Source organism: Salmo trutta, chromosome 36 (genome assembly GCF_901001165.1).
Source record: "Salmo trutta chromosome 36, fSalTru1.1, whole genome shotgun sequence".
In the NCBI taxonomy this organism is placed as follows: domain Eukaryota; kingdom Metazoa; phylum Chordata; class Actinopteri; order Salmoniformes; family Salmonidae; genus Salmo; species Salmo trutta.
Window position 1 is genome coordinate 574,574 of NC_042992.1, and position 20,719 is coordinate 595,292.

Below are 20,719 nucleotides of genomic sequence, written 5' to 3' on the forward strand. Positions count from 1 at the left end.
GTCATTGCTCTAACGCAAGTTAGCATTGGCTCACGGAAACTACCTTCCTTCATACTGGATGCAGAGACAAAATTAATAGAAACTTCATTGCTTTTTTTCCCAGAGTTGCACCTCTGGTGGAAATAAGATTGTGTTATAATGCTGCACCAACGATGTTAGGATGAAACAGTCAGAGGTCACCAAGCGCAACATAGCTTCAGCGTGTAAATCAGCTAGAAAGATGTGTCGGCATCGAGTAATTGTCTCTGGCCCCCTCCCAGTTAGGGGGAGTGATGAGCTCTACAGCAGAGTCTCACAACTCAATCGCTGGATGAAAACTGTGTTCTGCCCCTCCCAAAAGATAGAATTTGTAGATAACTGGCCCTCTTTCTGGGACTCACCCACAAACAGGACCAAGCCTGGCCTGTTGAGGAGTGACGGACTACATCCTAGCTGGAGGGGTGCTCTCATCTTATCTACGAACATAGACAGGGCTCTAACTCCTCTAGCTCCAGAATGAAATAGGGTGCAGGCCAGGCAGCAGGCTGTTAGCCAGCTTGCCAGCTTAGTGGAGTCTGCCATTAGCACAGTCAGCGTAGTCAGCTCAGCTTTCCCCATTGAGACCGTGTCTGTGCCTCGATCTAGGTTGGGCAAAATTAAAAATGGCGGTGTTCGCTTTAGTAATCTCACTAGTATAAAGACCTCCTCCATTCCTGCCATTATTGAAAGAGATTGTGATACTTCACATCTCAAAATTGGGTTACTTAATGTTAGATCCCTCACTTCCAAGGCAGTTATAGTCAATGAACTAATCACTGATCATAATCTTGACGTGATTGGCCTGACTGAAACATGGCTTAAGCCTGATGAATTTACTGTTTTAAATGAGGCCTCACCCCCTGGTTACACTAGTGACCATACCCCCCGTGCATCCGGTAAAGGCGGAGGTGTTGCTAATATCTACGATAGCAAATTTCAATTTACAAAAAAAAAAACAATGACGTTTTCGTCTTTTGAGCTTCTAGTCATGAAATCTATGCAGCCTACTCACTCACTTTTTATAGCTACTGTTTACAGGCCTCCTGGGCCATATGCAGTGTTCCTCACTGAGTTCCCTGAATTCCTATCGGATCTTGTAGTCATAGCAGATAATATTCTAATTTTTGGTGACTTTAACATTCACATGGAAAAGTCCACAGACCCACTCCAAAAGGCTTTAGGAGCCATCATCGACTCAGTGGGTTTTGTCCAACATGTCTCTGGACCTACTCACTACCACAGTCATACTCTGGACCTAGTTCTGTCCCATGGAATAAATGTTGTGGATCTTAATGTTTTTCCTCATAATCCTGGATTATCGGACCACCATTTTATTGCGTTTACAATTGCAACAAATAATCTGCTCAGACCCCAACCAAGGAGCATTAAAAGTCGTGCTATAAATTCTCAGACAACCCAAAGATTCCTTGATGCCCTTCCAGACTCCCTCTGCCTACCCAAGGACGTCAGAGGACAAAAATCAGTTAACCACCTAACCGAGGAACTCAATTTAACCTTGCGCAATACCCTAGATGCAGCTGCACCCCTAAAAACATCTGTCATAAGAAACTAGCTCCCTGGTATACAGAAAATACACGAGCTCTGAAGCAAGCTTCCAGAAAATTGGAACGGAAATGGCGCCACACCAAACTGGAAGTCTTCCGACTAGCTTGGAAAGACAGTACCGTGCAGTATCGAAGAGCCCTCACTGCTGCTCGATCATCCTATTTTTCCAACTTAATTGAGGAAAATAAGAACAATCCGAAATTTCTTTTTGATACTGTCGCAAAGCTAACTAAAAAGCAGCATTCGCAAATGGAGGATGGCTTTCACTTCAGCAGTAATACATTTATGAACTTCTTTGAGGAAAAGATCATGATCATTAGAAAGCAAATTACGGACTCCTCTTTAAATCTGGGTATTCCTCCAAAGCTCCATTGTCCTGAGTCTGCACAACTCTGCCAGGACCTTGGCTCAAGGGAGATACTAAAGTGTTTTAGTACTATATCTCTTGACACAATGATGAAAATAATCATGGCCTCCAAACCCTCAAGCTGCATACTGGACCCTATTCCAACTAAACTACTGAAAGAGCTGCTTCCTGTGCTTGGCCCTCCTATGTTGAACATAATAAACGGCTCTCTATCCACCGGATGTGTACCAAGCTCACTAAAAGTGGCAGTAATAAAGCCTCTCTTGAAAAAGCAGAATCTTGACCCAGAAATTATAAAAAACTATCGGCCTATATCGAATCTTCCATTCCTCTCAAAAATTTTAGAAAAAGCTGTTGCACAGCAACTCACTGCCTTCCTGAAGACAAACAATGTATACGAAACGCTTCAGTCTGGTTTTAGACCCCATCATAGCACTGAGACTGCACTTGTGAAGGTGGTAAATGACCTTTTAATGACGTCAGACCGAGGCTCTGCATCTGTCCTCGTGCTCCTAGATCTTAGTGCCGCTTTTGATACCATTGATCACCACATTCTTTTGGAGAGATTGGAAACCCAAATTGGTCTACATGGACAAGTTCTGGCCTGGTTTAGATCTTATCTGTCGGAAAGATATCAGTTTGTCTCTGTGAATGGTTTGTCCTCTGACAAATCAATTGTAAATTTCGGTGTTCCTCAAGGTTCCGTTTTAGGACCACTATTGTTTTCACTCTATATTTTACCTCTTGGGGATGTCATTCGAAAACATAATGTTAAATTTCACTGCTATGCGGACAACACACAGCTGTACATTTCAATGAAACATGGTGAAGCTCCAAAATTGCCCTCGCTAGAAGCCTGTGTTTCAGACATAAGGAAGTGGATGGCTGCAAACTTTCTACTTTTAAACTCAGACAAAACAGAGATGCTTGTTCTAGGTCCCAAGAAACAAAGAGATCTTCTGTTCAATCTGACAATTAATCTGGATGGTTGTACAGTCGTCTCAAATAAAACTGAAGGACCTCGGTGTTACTCTGGACCCTGATCTCTCTTTTGAAGAACATATCAAGACTGTTTCAAGGACAGCTTTTTTCCATCTACGTAACATTGCAAAAATCAGAAACTTTGTCCAAAAATGATGCAGAAAAATTAATCCATGCTTTTGTTACTTCTAGGCTGGACTACTGCAATGCTCTACTTTCTGGCTACCCGGATAAAGCACTAAACAAACTTCAGTTAGTGCTAAATACGGCTGATAGAATCCTGACTAGAACCAAAAAATGTGATCATATTACTCCAGTGCTAGCCTCCCTACACTGGCTTCCTGTTAAGGCAAGGGCTGATTTCAAGGTTTTACTGCTAAGCTACAAAGCATTACATGGGCTTGCTCCTACCTATCTTTCCGATTTGGTCCTGCCGTACATACCTATACGTACGCTACGGTCACAAGATGCAGGCCTCCTAATTGTCCCTAGAATTTCTAAGCAAACGGCTGGAGGCAGGGCTTTCTCCTATAGAGCTCCATTTTTATGGGATAGTCTGCCTACCCATGTGAGAGACGCAGACTCAGTCTCAACCTTTAAGTCTTTACTGAAGACTTATCTCTTTAGTAGGTCCTATGATTAAGTGTAGTCTGGCCCAGGAGTGTGAAGGTGAACGGAAAGGCTGGAGCAACGAACCGCCCTTGCTGTCTCTGCCTTGCCGGTTCCCCTCTTTCCACTGGGATTCTCTGCCTCTAACCCTATTACAGGGGCTGAGTCACTGACTTACTGGTGTTCTTCCATGCCGTCCATGGGAGGGGTGCGTCACTTGAGTGGGTTGAGCCACTGACGTGGTCTTCCTGTCTGGGTTGGCGCCCCCCCTTGGGTTATGCCATGGCGGAGATTTTTGTGGGCTATACTCGGCCTTGTCTTCGGACGGTAAGTTGGTGGTTGTAGACATCCCTCTAGTGGTGTGGGGGCTGTGCTTTGGCAAAGTGGGTGGGGTTATATCCTTCCTGTTTGGCCCTGTCCGGGGGTATCATCGGATGGGGCCACAGTGTCTTCTGATCCCTCCTGTCTCAGCCTCCAGTATTTATGCTGCAGTAGTTTATGTGCCGGGGGGCTAGGGTCAGTCTGTTTCATCTGGAGTATTCTCTTGTCTTATCCGGTGTCCTGTGTGAATTTAAATATGCTCTCTCTAATTCTCTCTTTCTTTCTTTCGGAGGACCTGAGCCCGAGGACCATGCCTCGGGACTACCTGGCATGATGACTCCTTGCTGTCCCCAGTCCACCTGGCCATGCTGCTGCTCCAGTTTCAACTGTTCTGCCTGCAGCTACGGAACCCTGACCTGTTCACCGGACGTGCTTGTTGCACCCTCGACAACTACAATGATTATTATTATTTGACCATGCTGGTCATTTATGAACATTTGAACATCTAGGCCATGTTCTGTTATAATCTCCACCCGGCACAGCCAGAAGAGGACTGGCCACCCCTCATAGCCTGGTTCCTCTAGGTTTCTTCCTAGGTTTTTGGCCTTTCTAGGGAGTTTTTCCTAGGGAGTTTTTCCTAGCCACCGTGCCTCTTTCACATGCATTGCTTGCTGTTTGGGGTTTTAGGCTGGGTTTCTGTACAGCACTTTGAGATTTCAGCTGATATACGAAGGGCTATATAAATAAATTTGATTTGAAATTTGATTTGTTATTGCTTTAAATGGTTGTTTTATGCAACAGAATGAGGGGAACGCTCATCTGTGTTCTACTGAGGATGGGCCTCTGGGAGATAATGCTGACAGGAGATTTATGATGTCTTTTGGGTGATAAAACAAAAAATGAGACCGCATTCCATAGCATAAGTTAATGTTTCTGTTCTATAAAGGTACCAGGGAGAGATGACCCCCCCAGGGCCAGACCCTGGTCTCTACACAAAGAGTACTATTTTACCAGCAGATACTGTCTGTTGTAAATTATAAGTATCTTTCATACAAATCTTAACCATGTGACCTATTCCATACATCTGTTGTTCGTCATGTAGACTGAAGGGGGTGTATCTTTGCTATAAAAGTACTTTTGTTTCTCAACGAATCATCTCAGGGTGATTCGTCGACCAGCCATTGTTATCGTAGAGCACTCAATCGATTCACTGCATGTGTGTGTTGTATTGACCCGCTCCCTAAATAATAAGTGAATAAAGATATCGTTTAAGTATAACTGACTTGTGTGATAAGTTTGTCTCTCCTCATTTGATAGTTAAGAAATTCACCACCACAGAATGCTGGTTTCTGTATAGCACTTTGATGTCAACCGATGTAAAAAGTGCTTCATCAATACATTTGATTGATTGATTAATGTTGCAAAGCAATAACTAACCAGATATTCAGTGGAGAGGGTGTGTGGTACAAGTCTGGGTTTAAGGGTCTCTTTTCCAAGCTTAAAAGGATAAACATTCAACACCATAGGCTAGAAAAGGTTGAATACATTGGCCATGCTGTCAATATTGAAGCAACATCAGTCAGGAAGTAAAAGCTTGGTCGCAAATGGGTCTTCCAAATGGACAATAACCCCAAGCATACTTCCAAAGTTGTGGAAAAATGGCTTAAGGACAACAAAGTCAAGGTATTGGAGTGGCCATCACAAAGCCCTGACCTCAATCCTATAGAACATTTGTGGGCAGAACTGAAAAAGCGTGTGCGAGCAAGGAGGCCTGCAAACCTGACTCCGTTACACCAGCTCTGTTAGGAGGAATGGGCCAAAATTCACCCAACTTATTGTGGGAAGCTTGTGGAAGGCTACCCAAAACGTTTGACTCAAGTTAAACAATTTAAAGGCAATGCTACCAAATACTAATTGAGTGTATGTACACTTCTGACCCACTGGGAATGTGATGAAAGAAATAAAAGCAGAAATAAATAATTCTCTCACTATTATTCTGACATTTCACATTCTTAAAATGAAGTGGTGATCCTAACTGACCTAAGACAGGGAATTTTTACTAGGATTAAATGTCAGGAATTGTGAAAAACTGAGTTTAAATGTATTTGGCTAAGGTGTATGTAAACTTCCGACTTCAAGTGTATATCTATATAATGTTGAATTAAAGTCTGTTGGACTCTGTTGGAGCATGAGGGGTGTTTATGTGCTAGGGGGAATCACAGTGTTTTGTATGTATTGTCTGTATAATCTTTCAAATCAAAATAGCTTGATAAAACAGTAGTGCACTATCTAGTGAATAGGGTGCCATTTGGGATGCAATATTAGTGTTGTATACCTCAGGAGCCTTCAAAGAGTGGACGGATCTAGTGTACTAGCTAGTACACATGGTGTTATGGAATGTACTTTTCCATTCAATAATGTGTATGTTTTCGTGGAATATGGAATGGTTTATGAATATCATAGTGAACATTTTATAAAAACAACTTTGAAAAACAACAAAGAGAGAGTTAAGGTATCTTACTGTTCTTCCCCAGGACAGATCCCGGAGACGAGGCGTCCAACATGGATACTGACAAACTGGAGGAGCGGTGACTGGGCTCATCCTGTTAATGAGGAGATATACATTACTGATGAAGGCATAGACACCATTACAAAAGAGACTAACCTGCTCCTCAGCAAACATGATCAGTTCAGGTGACAATGTCGACTCATTTCAGCCACCGGATAACAAGAACGAGACACTCTGGATACAGTCTGGATAATTACGAACTAGGCGCGGTCTGGATAATAAGAACTAGGCGCGGTCTGGATAATAAGAACTAGACGCGGTCTGGATAATAAGAACTAGGCGCGGTCTGGATAATAAGAACTAGGCGCGGTCTGGATAATAAGAACTAGGCGCGGTCTGGATAATAAGAACTAGGCGCGGTCTGGATAATAAGAACTAGGCGCGGTCTGGATAATAAGAACTAGGCGCGGTCTGGATAATAAGAACTAGGCGCGGTCTGGATAATAAGAACTAGGCGCGGTCTGGATAATAAGAACTAGGCGCGGTCTGGATAATAAGAACTAGGCGCGGTCTGGATAATAAGAACTAGGCGCGGTCTGGATAATAAGAACTAGACGCGGTCTGGATAAGAAGAACTAGGCGCGGTCTGGATAAGAAGAACTAGGCGCGGTCTGGATAAGAAGAACTAGGCGCGGTCTGGATAATAAGAACTAGGCGCGGTCTGGATAATAAGAACTAGACGCGGTCTGGATAATAAGAACTAGGCGCGGTCTGGATAATAAGAACTAGACGCGGTCTGGATAATAAGAACTAGACGCGGTCTGGATAATAAGAACTAGGCGCGGTCTGGATAATAAGAACTAGGCGCGGTCTGGATAATAAGAACTAGGCGCGGTCTGGATAATAAGAACTAGGCGCGGTCTGGATAATAAGAACTAGACGCGGTCTGGATAATAAGAACTAGACGCGGTCTGGATAATAAGAACTAGACGCGGTCTGGATAATAAGAACTAGACGCGGTCTGGATAATAAGAACTAGGCGCGGTCTGGATAATAAGAACTAGACGCGGTCTGGATAATAAGAACTAGGCGCGGTCTGGATAAATACGAACTAGACGCGGTCTGGATACAGGCTGGATAAATAAGGACTAGACAGACTCTGGATATGGGCTGGATAAAGGACTAGAAATACTTGTTTCTGTGTGCAGGTCAAGAGCTTTCTCCTCGTAGTAGGAAAGAGGCTTTTGTGTAGGTGATGTATGGACTAGACGTGGGCTGGAGGTATGGATAACAAACAATCTATCCACACACACTGTCCCCACTCTCTCTCACACACACACACACACACACACACACACACGTACATCAGACTCTGAGCTTCCCAGTTCAGCCAGCGTGGGCGCCTTCAGAAGCCTCTTCCTCTGACACAGAGCCCCTCCCACCCCGTGAGCTGAGGGACAGGACAGGGTGCTGGTGGCGTGCTTCCTCGGGGCGTCTGGAGTGGACAGGTCTGTGGGAGGAGTCAGAGAGGACAGAGGAAAGGAGAAGATTAGTCACAGGGAGACAAGAAAATAGGAAAATTAAAGAAAAACTATTGAATGAGTAGGTCAGTCCAAACTTTTGACTGTTAGTGGAGACTGTTCAGTGCCTAAACTAAAGGGTTAAATACATGTACAAAAATAAATAAATGGTTTCCTGATCTTTCTTATGTCTCTCAGATATAGGACAGAAACTTCAGAACAAACCTCCTTTAAAAGGGACGGGACTCTGTTGTTTCATATGGTCAATCTGTTATTCAATGCGTTTGTATGGGCTAATAGCAGTAAGGCCAACTAAACATTAATCAAATCATTTTGTATACTGTATATATTTTGAATACTTCAAGGGGTCCTAAAATTCTAAATCAAAATGATCTTTGGTATGACCTTCTTAAAACAATTCCATATAGCTTAGTGATATTGTATAAAACGTTGTAAGTACAGAAACACACTGTTAAAAAAAGGCACCAGCATTACGATGGGACTAAATAGGTTAGGGTTAGGGGTTAAGGGTTAAGGGTTAAGGGTTAGGGTTGGGGTTAGGGTTAGGGGTTAGGGGTTAGGGGTATGGGTAGGGGTTAGGGGTTAGGGGTTAGGGGTTACTTTACCTCTAGAGGCAACGTCAATTATTACTGTGAGAAGGAAGACTGAACTAAATATTGATGATACCGTCAGTAAAGACGCAAGAGAGACGCAAATAGGTGCCCACAAAGACAGTTGATTTTACAGATACCATTTGGTAGTGTTCTGAAATACATTTCCACTCAGCTCTGTCAAACACTGACTGGGCGTGAAGGCAAAAAGGCAGTGCAGACGGCTGCCAGTGGATTACTTTAAAGCATGTCTGTCAGTGTTTGGGTCTGAACCTGGTAGATTTGAAAAGTTGAACATGACATTCATCAGATGGGGGGGTGATATTGTCAGAGTAATTTAATGAACACAAAGGAAACGGTGATTTGACTGACTGAATTGGAGTTTGTAAGTGTGCCTTCTCCACTTAGCCAGCACTGAGAGTCTGGGCTGCACCATCTTAGCTCCACTAACTCACTGCTAGCCTGGGAGTCTGGGCTGCATCATGTTAGCTCCACTAACTCACTGCTAGCCTGGGAGTCTGGGCTGCACCATCTTAGCTCCACTAACTCACTGCTAGCCTGGGAGTCTGGGCTGCATCATGTTAGCTCCACTAACTCACTGCTAGCCTGGGAGTCTGGCTGCACCATGTTAGCTCCACTAACTCACTGCTAGCCTGGGAGTCTGGCTGCACCATGTTAGCTCCACTAAGTCACTGCTAGCATGTACTGGGAGTCTGGGCTGCATCATGTTAGCTCCACTAACTCACTGCTAGCCTGTACTGGGAGTCTGGGCTGCATCATGTTAGCTCCACTAACTCACTGCTAGCCTGGGAGTCTGGGCTGCATCATGTTAGCTCCACTAAGTCACTGCTAGCCTGTACTGGGAGTCTGGGCTGCATCATGTTAGCTCCACTAAGTCACTGCTAGCCTGTACTGGGAGTCTGGGCTGCATCATGTTAGCTCCACTAAGTCACTGCTAGCCTGTACTGGGAGTCTGGGCTGCATCATGTTAGCTCCACTAAGTCACTGCTAGCCTGTACTGGGAGTCTGGGCTGCATCATGTTAGCTCTACTAACTCACTGCTAGCCTGGGAGTCTGGGCTGCACCATGTTAGCTCCACTAAGTCACTGCTAGCCTGGGAGTCTGGGCTGCATCATGTTAGCTCTACTAACTCACTGCTAGCCTGGGAGTCTGGGCTGCACCATGTTAGCTCCACTAAGTCACTGCTAGCCTGGGAGTCTGGGCTGCATCATGTTAGCTCCACTAACTCACTGCTAGCCTGTACTGGGAGTCTGGGCTGCATCATGTTAGCTCCACTAAGTCACTGCTAGCCTGTACTGGGAGTCTGGGCTGCATCATGTTAGCTCCACTAACTCACTGCTAGCCTGTACTGGGAGTCTGGGCTGCATCATGTTAGCTCCACTAAGTCACTGCTAGCCTGTACTGGGAGTCTGGGCTGCATCATGTTAGCTCCACTAACTCACTGCTAGCCTGGGAGTCTGGGCTGCATCATGTTAGCTCCACTAACTCACTGCTAGCCTGTACTGGGAGTCTGGGCTGCATCGTGTTAGCTCCACTAACTCACTGCTAGCCTGGGAGTCTGGGCTGCATCGTGTTAGCTCCACTAACTCACTGCTAGCCTGGGAGTCTGGGCTGCATCGTGTTAGCTCCACTAACTCACTGCTAGCCTGGGAGTCTGGGCTGCATCGTGTTAGCTCCACTAACTCACTGCTAGCCTGGGAGTCTGGGCTGCATCATGTTAGCTCCACTAACTCACTGCTAGCCTGTACTGGGAGTCTGGGCTGCATCATGTTAGCTCCACTAACTCACTGCTAGCCTGGGAGTCTGGGCTGCACCATGTTAGCTCTACTAACTCACTGCTAGCCTGGGAGTCTGGGCTGCACCATGTTAGCTCCACTAAGTCACTGCTAGCCTGGGAGTCTGGGCTGCATCATGTTAGCTCCACTAACTCACTGCTAGCCTGGGAGTCTGGGCTGCATCATGTTAGCTCCACTAACTCACTGCTAGCCTGGGAGTCTGGGGTGCATCATGTTAGCTCCACAAACTCACTGCTAGCCTGTACTGGGAGTCTGGGCTGCATCATGTTAGCTCTACTAACTCACTGCTAGCCTGGGAGTCTGGGCTGCATCATGTTAGCTCCACTAACTCATTGCTAGCCTGGGAGTCTGGGCTGCATCATGTTAGCTCTACTAACTCACTGCTAGCCTGGGAGTCTAGGCTGCATCATGTTAGCTCCACTAACTCATTGCTAGCCTGGGAGTCTGGGCTGCACCATGTTAGCTCCACTAACTCACTGCTAGCCTGGGATTCTGGGCTGCATCATGTTAGCTCCACTAACTCACTGCTAGCCTGGGAGTCTGGGCTGCACCATGTTAGCTCCACTAAGTCACTGCTAGGCTGCACCATGTTAGCGCCACTAAGTCACTGCTAGCCTTGGAGTCTGGGCTGCACCATGTTAGCTCTACTAACTCACTGCTAACCTGTACTGGGAGTCTGGGCTGCATCATGTTAGCTCCACTAACTCACTGCTAGCCTGGGAGTCTGGGCTGCACCATGTTAGCTCCACTAAGTCACTGCTAGCCTGGGAGTCTGGGCTGCACCATGTTAGCTCCACTAAGTCACTGCTAGCCTGGGAGTCTGGGCTGCATCATGTTAGCTCCACTAACTCACTGCTAGCCTGAGAGTCTGGGCTGCACCATGTTAGCTCCACTAAGTCACTGCTAGGCTGCACCATGTTAGCTCCACTAAGTCACTGCTAGCCTGGGAGTCTGGGCTGCACCATGTTAGCTCCACTAAGTCACTGCTAGCCTGTACTGGGAGTCTGGGCTGTAGCATGTTAGCTCCACTAACTCACTGCTAGCCTGGGAGTCTGGGCTGCATCATGTTAGCTCCACTAACTCACTGCTAGCCTGTACTGGGAGTCTGGGCTGTATCATGTTAGCTCCACTAAGTCACTGCTAGCCTGGGAGTCTGGGCTGTATCATGTTAGCTCCACTAACTCACTGCTAGCCTGTACTGGGAGTCTGGGCTGCATCATGTTAGCTCCACTAACTCACTGCTAGCCTGCATCATGTTAGCTCCCCACTCACTGCTAACATGGGAGTCTGGGCTGCACCATGTTAGCTCCACTAACTCACTGCTAGCCTGGGCTGCATCATGTTAGCTCCACTAACTCACTGCTAGCCTGGGCTGCATCATGTTAGCTCCACTAACTCACTGCTAGCCTGGGCTGCATCATGTTAGCTCCACTAACTCACTGCTAGCCTGGGCTGCATCATGTTAGCTCCACTAACTCACTGCTAGCCTGGGCTGCATCATGTTAGCTCCACTAACTCACTGCTAGCCTGGGCTGCATCATGTTAGCTCCACTAACTCACTGCTAGCCTGGGCTGCATCATGTTAGCTCCACTAACTCACTGCTAGCCTGGGCTGCATCATGTTATCTCCACTAACTCACTGCTAGCCTGGGAGTCTGGGCTGCATCATGTTGCGACGTCCCTCTGAGGCCCTTCTGCTTTCCCCGGCCTGCTAGCTGTCTGAATCACCGTGCCTCCAGCTAGCCTAGCTACTCACTGGACCCTATGATCACTCGGCTGCACATGCCTCTCCTTAATGTCAATGTGCCTTGTCTATTTCTGTTTTGGTTAGTGATTTGTCTTATTTCACTGTAGAGCCTCCAGCCCTGCTCAATATGCCTTAGCTAGCCCTTTTGTTCCACCCTCCACACATGCCGTGACTTCACCTGGCTTAACTGGTGCCTCTAGAGACAAAACCTCTCTCATCGTCACTCAATGCCTAGGTTTACCTCCACTGTATTCACATCGTACAGACAAGGGTATGGTAGATTATGCCTTGAATCTATTCTTCCGCGCCCAGAAACCTGCTCCTTTTACTCTCTGTTCCGGACGTACTAGACGACCAGTTCTTATAGCCTTTAGCCGTACCCTTATCCTACTCCTCCACTGGTGATGTAGAGGTTAATCCAGGCCCTTTAGCCCCCAGTAGTACACCTATTCCCCAGGCGCTCTCATTTGTTGACTTCTGTAACTGTAAAAGCCTTGGTTTCATGCATGTTAACATCAGAAGCCTCCTCCTTAAGTTTGTTTTATTCACTGCCTTAGCACACACTGCCAACCCGGATGTCTTAGCCATTTCTGAATCCTGGTTTAGGAAGGCCACCAAAACCCCTGAAATGTTCATCCCTAACAATCACATTTTCTGACAAGATAGAACTGCCAAAGGGGGCAGAGTTGCAATCTACTGCAGAGATAGCCTGCAGAGTTCTGTTTTACTATCCAGGTCTGTACCAAAACAATTTGAGCTTCTACTTTAAAAAAAATCCACCTTTCCAGAAACAAGTCTCTCACTGTTGCCGCTTGCTGTAGACCATCTTCTGCCCCCAGCTGTGCCCTGGACACCATATGTGAATTGATTGCCCCCCCATCTTCAGTGTTCGTACAGTTAGGTGACCTAAACTGGGACATGCTTAACACCCTGGCCGTCATACAATCTAAGCTAGATGCCCTCAATCTCACAAATTATCAAGGAACCTACCAGGTACAACCCTAAATCCGTAACCATGGGCATCCCCTTAGATATCATCCTGACCAACTTGCCCTCCAAATACACCTCTGTCTTCAAACAGGATCTCCGCGATCATTGCCTGCGTGCGTAATTGGTCCGCGGTCAAACGATCACCCATCACTGTCAAACACTCCCTAAAACACTTCAGCGAGCAGGCCTCTGGATCAAGTGCCATTCTGTGACTTTGGCTAATATGCCTTCTTTTCTTGCCGTGGTATCGTTTTGGTATCGAGTATTATGATACTAAACCTGCTAACAAAATAAAAAATTATAATCTGTGACACTAATATAACATGTGTCATATGTGGGTATGAAATGGAGCGAGGGTCAACTTTTGTGTAACACCGCCCGAGTCGGGCGTCCCGGCTGCGTCCGTGCGTCCCCTGCTCACCCAGGCGGTTGCGTCGGATCATGTCAGGTGATACAGGCCGTAGCTTCCTCTCTTGTTTGATGCCCTCTAAGAGACGCTCATGGAGGGTCTGCGGCCACGCTGGGTGAGGCTTCAACTTCCTAGCAGTAACCTACAAGTAGACAGACAAGCAGATAATGAGACAGCTCATCAACCATCCACAATAAAAACACGTACTGAAGCAACACACTGAAGCAGCTGCCCTTCCTTTCAATTCAACAAAACTGGATTCATCCCCTTAGGAGCAAGAAGGCGTCACAGTAAGGGCAACAATTACAGTCTAGAGTGTACAACTGTGCTCTCAGTCGTAGCAATACACCATCTTTTCAATTCATCCTCCTCATCATCCCCATCATGTCTGTCGTAGAACAGGTCAGTACTCCCAGGGTTGAGAGGTGGTCAGAGACCAGGTCAGTACTCCCAGGGTTGAGAGGTGGTCAGAGACCAGGTCAGTACTCCCAGGGTTGAGAGGTGGTCAGAGACCAGGTCAGTACTCCCAGGGTTGAGAGGTGGTCAGAGACCAGGTCAGTACTCCCAGGGTTGAGAGGTGGTCAGAGACCAGGTCAGTACTCACAGGGTTGAGAGGTGGTCGGGAGCGGATGAAGTCCAGGATGACCTCATGACCACTCTTTAACCTGGGAGGGATGTCTCCATTCAGCTGGAGTAACAACACATCAGAACAGGAGAGGTAGTGAGTACACACAAATGCTAACGTCCCCTGTTATGGTAATGGAGAGAAGTTAGCATGTCTTAGGGGTATGATATAAAATGCTAACATCCCCTGTTATTGTAATGGAGATGTGGGAGTTAATGTAATGACCCTAGGTACAACTGCTATGTTAATGTAATGTAGCTAGGTGCAACTGCTATGTTAATGTAATGTAGCTAGGTGCAACTGCTATGTTAATGTAATGTAGCTAGGTGCAACTGCTATGTTAATGTAATGTAGCTAGGTGCAACTGCTATGTTAATGTAGTGTAGCTAGGTGCAACTGCTATGTTAATGTAGTGTAGCTAGGTGCAACTGCTATGTTAATGTAATGTAGCTAGGTGCAACTGCTATGTTAATGTAATGTAGCTACGTGCAACTGCTATGTTAATGTAATGTAACTAGGTGCAACTGCTATGTTAAGGAAACACAGGAACAATGGTTACATTGGCTACATCTGGACATACATTAGCTGAGGCTATAAGTACATTTATGGCAGCATTAAGTCAGGGCCATAAGCACATTTATGACAGTCAGACGTACTAATGTCAGAAGGACACAGGAAGGAGGATGGTGGTAAAATGCCCAACAAGTGAAATATTAGTATACAATAAATGTATTATTTTTTGTCTGACATAAGGGGTCCTGCCACCATTATAATCTAACCAGAAGCAGAGATGGGCGTTACTGGGCGTAAACAAGCAAAGAACTCGAACTAAAAGATAATGGTGGCAGAAGGACTAAGGGAAGTAATTTCATTTACATATGGGATGTACCCATATGCTGTATGTGTATAAAAGCAAAGCCAGTGCTGAGGGGAGTCAGTTGTTCCATGGACCAGCTCGGCTTTGCTACTTTGTATTAAAGCCTATATTGAATTCACAAGTTCTTGTAAGAGTGTTATATTTTTGAGGCAATATTCCACTACATAAATGGCGAGCTAGCCAGGAGCTGAAGGGACCATCCGACAGTGGCGTTTTTGACTGGCGACAGTTTTTCTGGGCGATCTCGCAAACGGGTGGCCACCCAACTATATCAGGTAAGCTTGTTCTTACATAGTTGAATGTTTGTGCAGATTGCTTCCGAGATTCGGTCTCAGCAGGAGAGGCGACACGTCCTTATATTTCTAAACAACCTAGTAATTCTAAGAGCTTTTGAATTCAATAAATTGCTTAAGCTTTGGTGAATGTAATTTTGCATGCACATTTGTGAGGGCTGAGTTTGTGGGGGGTTGTGGACCTTGCTGTTGTCGGGTGTTTAGCCGGGGGGGGGGGGGGGGGGGGGCTTGCACTTGCGTTGGTTGGACCGTTCAACGGACCTGCATGTTTGGGCCGGTTGGGTGGGGTTGTCCCGTTTGATTCTGCTTGGCCGAGCTCGACTGTTTCAGGACCTGTTTTGGGATGTGCGTTAACCTTTTAGGGTGTAGGGGGCAGTATTTTCATTTTCGGATGAAAAACATGCCCAGAGTAAACTGCCTAATACTCTGGCCCAGAGTCAAATATTTGCATATTATTAGTAGATATGGATGGAAAACACTCTGAAGTTTCTAAAACTGTTTGAATGGTGTCTGTGAGTATAACAGAACTCATATGGCAGGCAAAAACCTGAGAAAAAATCCATCCAGGAAGTGGGAGATCTGAGAATTGTAGTTCTTTTGAATGCCTATCGAAACTACAGTGTCTGTGGGGTCACGTTGCACTTCCTAAGGCTTCCATTGGCTGTCAACAGCCTTCAGAAAGTTTTTTCATCATTCTCCTGTTACCGGGCAGAGAATAGTAGCTCAGTCAATGAGTTGACTGCCTGAGGACAAACGACTTGGTGATGCGCGAGCCCGACAGCGCGCCCCTCCTTTTTCTTCTTGAATGAATATGCTATTGTCCGGTTGGAATATTATCGACGTTTTATGTTAAAAATACCCTAAAGATTGATTGTAAACAACGTTTGACATGTTTCTACGAACAGTAATGGAACTATTTGACTTTTCGTCTCTGGAACTGCGCTCGCGCTTTATGCCTTTGGATAGTGATCTGAACGCACGAACAAAACAGAGGTATTTGGACATAAATATGGAGTATTTCGAACAAAAACATTTCTTGTGGAAAGAGGAGTCCTCGGAGTGCATTCTGACGAAGATCAGCAAAGGTAAGAGAATATTTGTAATACTAATTCAGAGTTTTGTTGATGCCAGAACTTGGCGGGTAGCTGTATAGCTTGCTTCGATGGCTGAGCTATGTACTCAGAATATTGAACAATGTGCTTTCTCCATAAAGTTATTTTGAAAACTGACAAAGCGGTTGGGTCAAGGAGTAGTGTATCTATAATTCTTTCAATAACTGTTGTCAATTTTATCAACGTTTATGATGAGTATTATTGTAAATTGATGTGCATATTCACTGGAAGTTTTGGTTGGAATACATTTTCTGAACATCACACGCCAATGTAAAATGCTGTTTTTGGATATAAATATGAACTTTATCGAGCAAAACATACATGTATTGCATAACATGAAGTCCTATGAATGCCATCTGATGAAGATCAAAGGTTAGTGAATATTTTAGCTGTACTTTTGGTTTTTGTGATGCATGTCCTTGCTTGGAAAATGGCTGTGTGGTTTTTCTTGTGAAGTTTATGTCCTAACATAATCTAATTTTATGCTTTCGCCGTAAAGCCTTTTTGAAAATCGGACAATGTGGTTAGATTAACGAGAGTCTTATCTTTAAAATGGTGTAAAATAGTTGATTGTTTGAGAAAATGAAATTATGAGATTTTTACTGTTTTGTATTTCGCGCCCTGCTATTTCACTGGCTGTTGAATAGTGTGTCCCGCAGGTGGGACGGTAGCGTCCCGCAGGTGGGACGGTAGCGTCCCACGTAGCCCTGAGAAGTTAATACAGCCCAATCAACCTGATCAGGCGGATCATGTTGGGTGTGTGATTCGGGTTGCCCCTCTCGCTGGGCCATTCATCTGGGGACCTTGTGTGGCCCAATTGGTGCATTTGTTTGCTCTCCTTGGCTGGACTGCCTGGCCTGGTGTGGGGCTTCGGCTGCCTGGACATATTGTCAACACAAATAAAATAAAAATCCACGATATCGTTCTTAAACAATTAGAAAGAGATCTGCCTGGGTGGCATGTTCACAATAACGCCCCAAGATTGGGGGTCTGCTTGGGTGAACAGATAGGGTGCAGGAAAACGTCGACCCGATTAGGCGAGGTTCAACTGCAAAAACAAATCCTGCGGATAAAATGCTCCGTCTAGCTAACTGGGGTCTGTAAATCAGCAGGTCACACCACGATACCGCTCTGAAGGAAAAAACAGAGGCCAGCACTAGGTGGGTGAACAGGATATGACGGGAGACTGACCCGATTAGGCAGAACTTCCGTCATACCATAAAATCCTGTAAAATGTCTCCTGTGTTGAGGAACTGAATCAGGTCAGGCTAAAAACTATAGGTCGTTATAGGTAAAACGTAGTGTGTGTGAACGAATAAGAATAAAAATCTGAATGAGTGGAAGATAAATGCCTGAATGAAGTGAAAGTTTCTCTGTGTTGAGGAAGTGCATCAGAGCAAGCTAGAAACTGCTGTGTGTGTGTGTGTGTGTGTGTGTGTCCAGAGGAGGGACTGACTCTCTGTGACAGGTAATTGAATTAAGTTAAGGAGAGTGCATCTAACTCTCAACTGGGAAGAGAGAGAGCAAAATCAATAAATAGTGGACAAAAGAAGCTATGCAAAGATAGGACATTGACATAATAGTGTGTTAAAGTGACCATTGCGGATTATATAAAATGTGCTGAAAATAATTAAGCAAGACACATAGTATATAACGGGGTGTGAAGTGGGAAAATAAAACATACGGATGAACACAAACTACACTATACGATTACAATAAACTCAGACTAAAATAAACAGTGACAACAAATACATAAGGAACAATACCGTGGTATAGTCTATAGTACCAGCTAAAGATATTATAGTACCGTGAAGAACCACTAGGAGGAAAACAGTGGACAGATAAACACTGTGTAGCAGCAGAACCCTGTAATAACCCTGCGTAGAAGACTATCTGCTTCTTTACAGTGTCTTTCTGCTTCTCCTTGATTACAGTCTGAGGGGAGGACAGAAGTGTAAGGTAACAGACATCAGAAGAGAGAAATTTAGTAAAATAGGAACTGGTGCTGAGAATAGACAGAGTAAAATCAGAAACGAAACAATAAGTAATAAAAAGATAGGATATCGCAAATAAAGAAATGACAAGAAAGGATAGACATTACAAATAACTAAATTAGAAGGAAAAAGGGTATTAAATAGGATTTCCTACATTGAATAAAGTTAAAAGCAACAGAGTAGACAATTGATAAAATGAATAGAACACCAGTGGAGATCTTAGGGGCTAGACACCCCCTAAACCAAAAATAAATAATAAAAACTTCTATAAAAAAATGGGAAAAATGCACAAGAAAGCTGAACACCAAATGGCCAGAGGTAGGGACATTAAATGTCTCTCTGTGTGAGGAAATGGAGACTTTGATAAAGAACCATAAACCAAATGACAAAAAAACAGAAAAGGAAAAATAAACGAGAAAGAGAAAATGAAATACTGAGAATGTTCAAAGAAGAAGAAGGAGTGGGTTTGTTACAAAACATGAAGGCAGCAAGAGAAACACTGAAGAAAGATGACGAAGCGAACAAAGGAAAAGCAGAACGGGCGGCTAAACCCCCACCTTATTCCAACGGGCAGTTTCCAATGATAACTGGACATATGGAAATAAAAGGTGAAGTAGAGATGCCGGAAGAAAGAGAAGAGGCTGGTGCAATATGTGCACCCTCTCACTCAACAGACAAAGGCAAGACAAGGACTGTGAAGCACACAAGAACAGAGCAGTTTCAATTGCTATGGGGGCCTGAGGAAAGCACTGACAGCAATGGAAACCGCAATAGGAGAAAGAGAGTCATCAGGGCCACATACAAGAGAAAAAAGAAGAACAAAAGACAGAAAGGAAGAGAACTTTAGGAAAGGCCTAAAAATACTAGCAGAATACCAAGCAGAACAGTCTCAGTGAAGCAGAAGAGGAATAGAGTGATAGATCCTATAAGGATAGACTAGAAAGAGAAAGTCAAGTAATGGAACAAAAAATAGATGAGCAATGGTTCAAATCAAAACAAGAAGAAAGCAAAGAGAAGGCAAGAAAGACAAGACGAGGCTGTGGCCCACAGTTATGCATGAGGATATGAGGGATGAGCCTGCAGACAACTACCCCAGGGCCCGTAGAGAAGGGTCAAGGAAAGAATCTGGCTTTTACGGAAAACAGGGTCCAATCCTGATAAAAGGACATGAGGGACACTATATACCATGGGCTGCGCAGGACCTGGAAGGGTTGGTTGCCTGCTTGCCAGATCTCCATAAGGGAGCAGGGAAGTGGATCAGTACCTTTGAAGAACACACAATGGGAAATTGCTGGCGGTGGGTGACTTAAAGGCATTGTTAGCAAGGGTAACGAGCGTGCAGAGAATGGGAGAGATTATGCAGAACGGTGGCATCAACGGCACAGAAGAGGAAGTGCTGATGGATGGACTGATGTTCAACAGATATAGACCCGCAATCTGGCGGGCATTAAGGACAGCGTACCCAACGAAAGTTGACCCCAAAGTTCTGAGAGGTGAAGCCATTGGAGATACAGAAAACCCGGCTACATACCTACATGGACAACTGAAAAGATGGAGGATGGAGACAGAACAAGATCCAGAGGGGAACGAACTAATAACTATGTTCCGGACTTCAGTGGTGGAAGCCAGTAAGGAGCCGGCTGGAGGATGTGGTGGGACTTACTTCAAAACCTTACAAGGAGTTCTGTGACTATATGATTCATGCTGTGGAAAAACACAGGAAGGATGAACAGAGACCGATTGAACAGGGAAAAGACATTCAGAGAAGACTGACCCAGTTACAGCGTGATGAAATAACCAACAAAGGAAAGAAGAAAGTCCAGGCCCCAGAAACTACCCCTGTGCCCGAGATAGGAACAATGGCTGCTGTCTCCCCAGTCTCCCCCCGTTAACCCCCTGGCGGGCCCAAATGCCTGCCTCACTGCCAGTAGTAAATGTATAGACACAGCCCCAGAATTGGAATAGTGGGAATAAACAACAGAAAAATACATGCCGCCCCCCCCCCCCCCTCTAAACCACTAGGCTACCTGCCGCCCCCCCCCCCTCCCCCCTCTAAACCACTAGGCTACCTGCCGCCCCCCCCCCCTCCCCCCTCTAAACCACTAGGCTACCTGCCTCTAAACCACGAGGCTACCTGCCTCCCCCCTCTAACCACTAGGCTACCTGCCTCCCCCCTCTAACCACTAGGCTACCTGCCTCCCCCCTCTAACCACTAGGCTACCTGCCTCCCCCCTCTAACCACTAGGCTACCTGCCTCCCCCCTCTAACCACTAGGCTACCTGCCTCCCCCCTCTAACCACTAGGCTACCTGCCTCCCCCCTCTAACCACTAGGCTACCTGCCTCCCCCCTCTA

At 45.5% G+C, this 20,719-nt stretch overlaps 1 protein-coding gene across 1 annotated transcript in view; it reads right to left on the reverse strand.

Annotated features, from left to right (window-relative positions):
• Positions 1-20,719, reverse strand: part of spire1a (spire-type actin nucleation factor 1a) — a 74,836-nt gene that overhangs the window by 13,561 nt on the left and 40,556 nt on the right. The window contains exons 7-10 of the mRNA XM_029736102.1: positions 14,070-14,153; positions 13,478-13,607; positions 7,736-7,881; positions 6,384-6,465 (exon numbers count right to left, since the gene is read on the reverse strand). Of these exons, the coding sequence (XP_029591962.1) occupies positions 6,384-6,465; positions 7,736-7,881; positions 13,478-13,607; positions 14,070-14,153 (442 nt within the window). The remainder of the gene's footprint in view (positions 1-6,383; positions 6,466-7,735; positions 7,882-13,477; positions 13,608-14,069; positions 14,154-20,719) is intronic.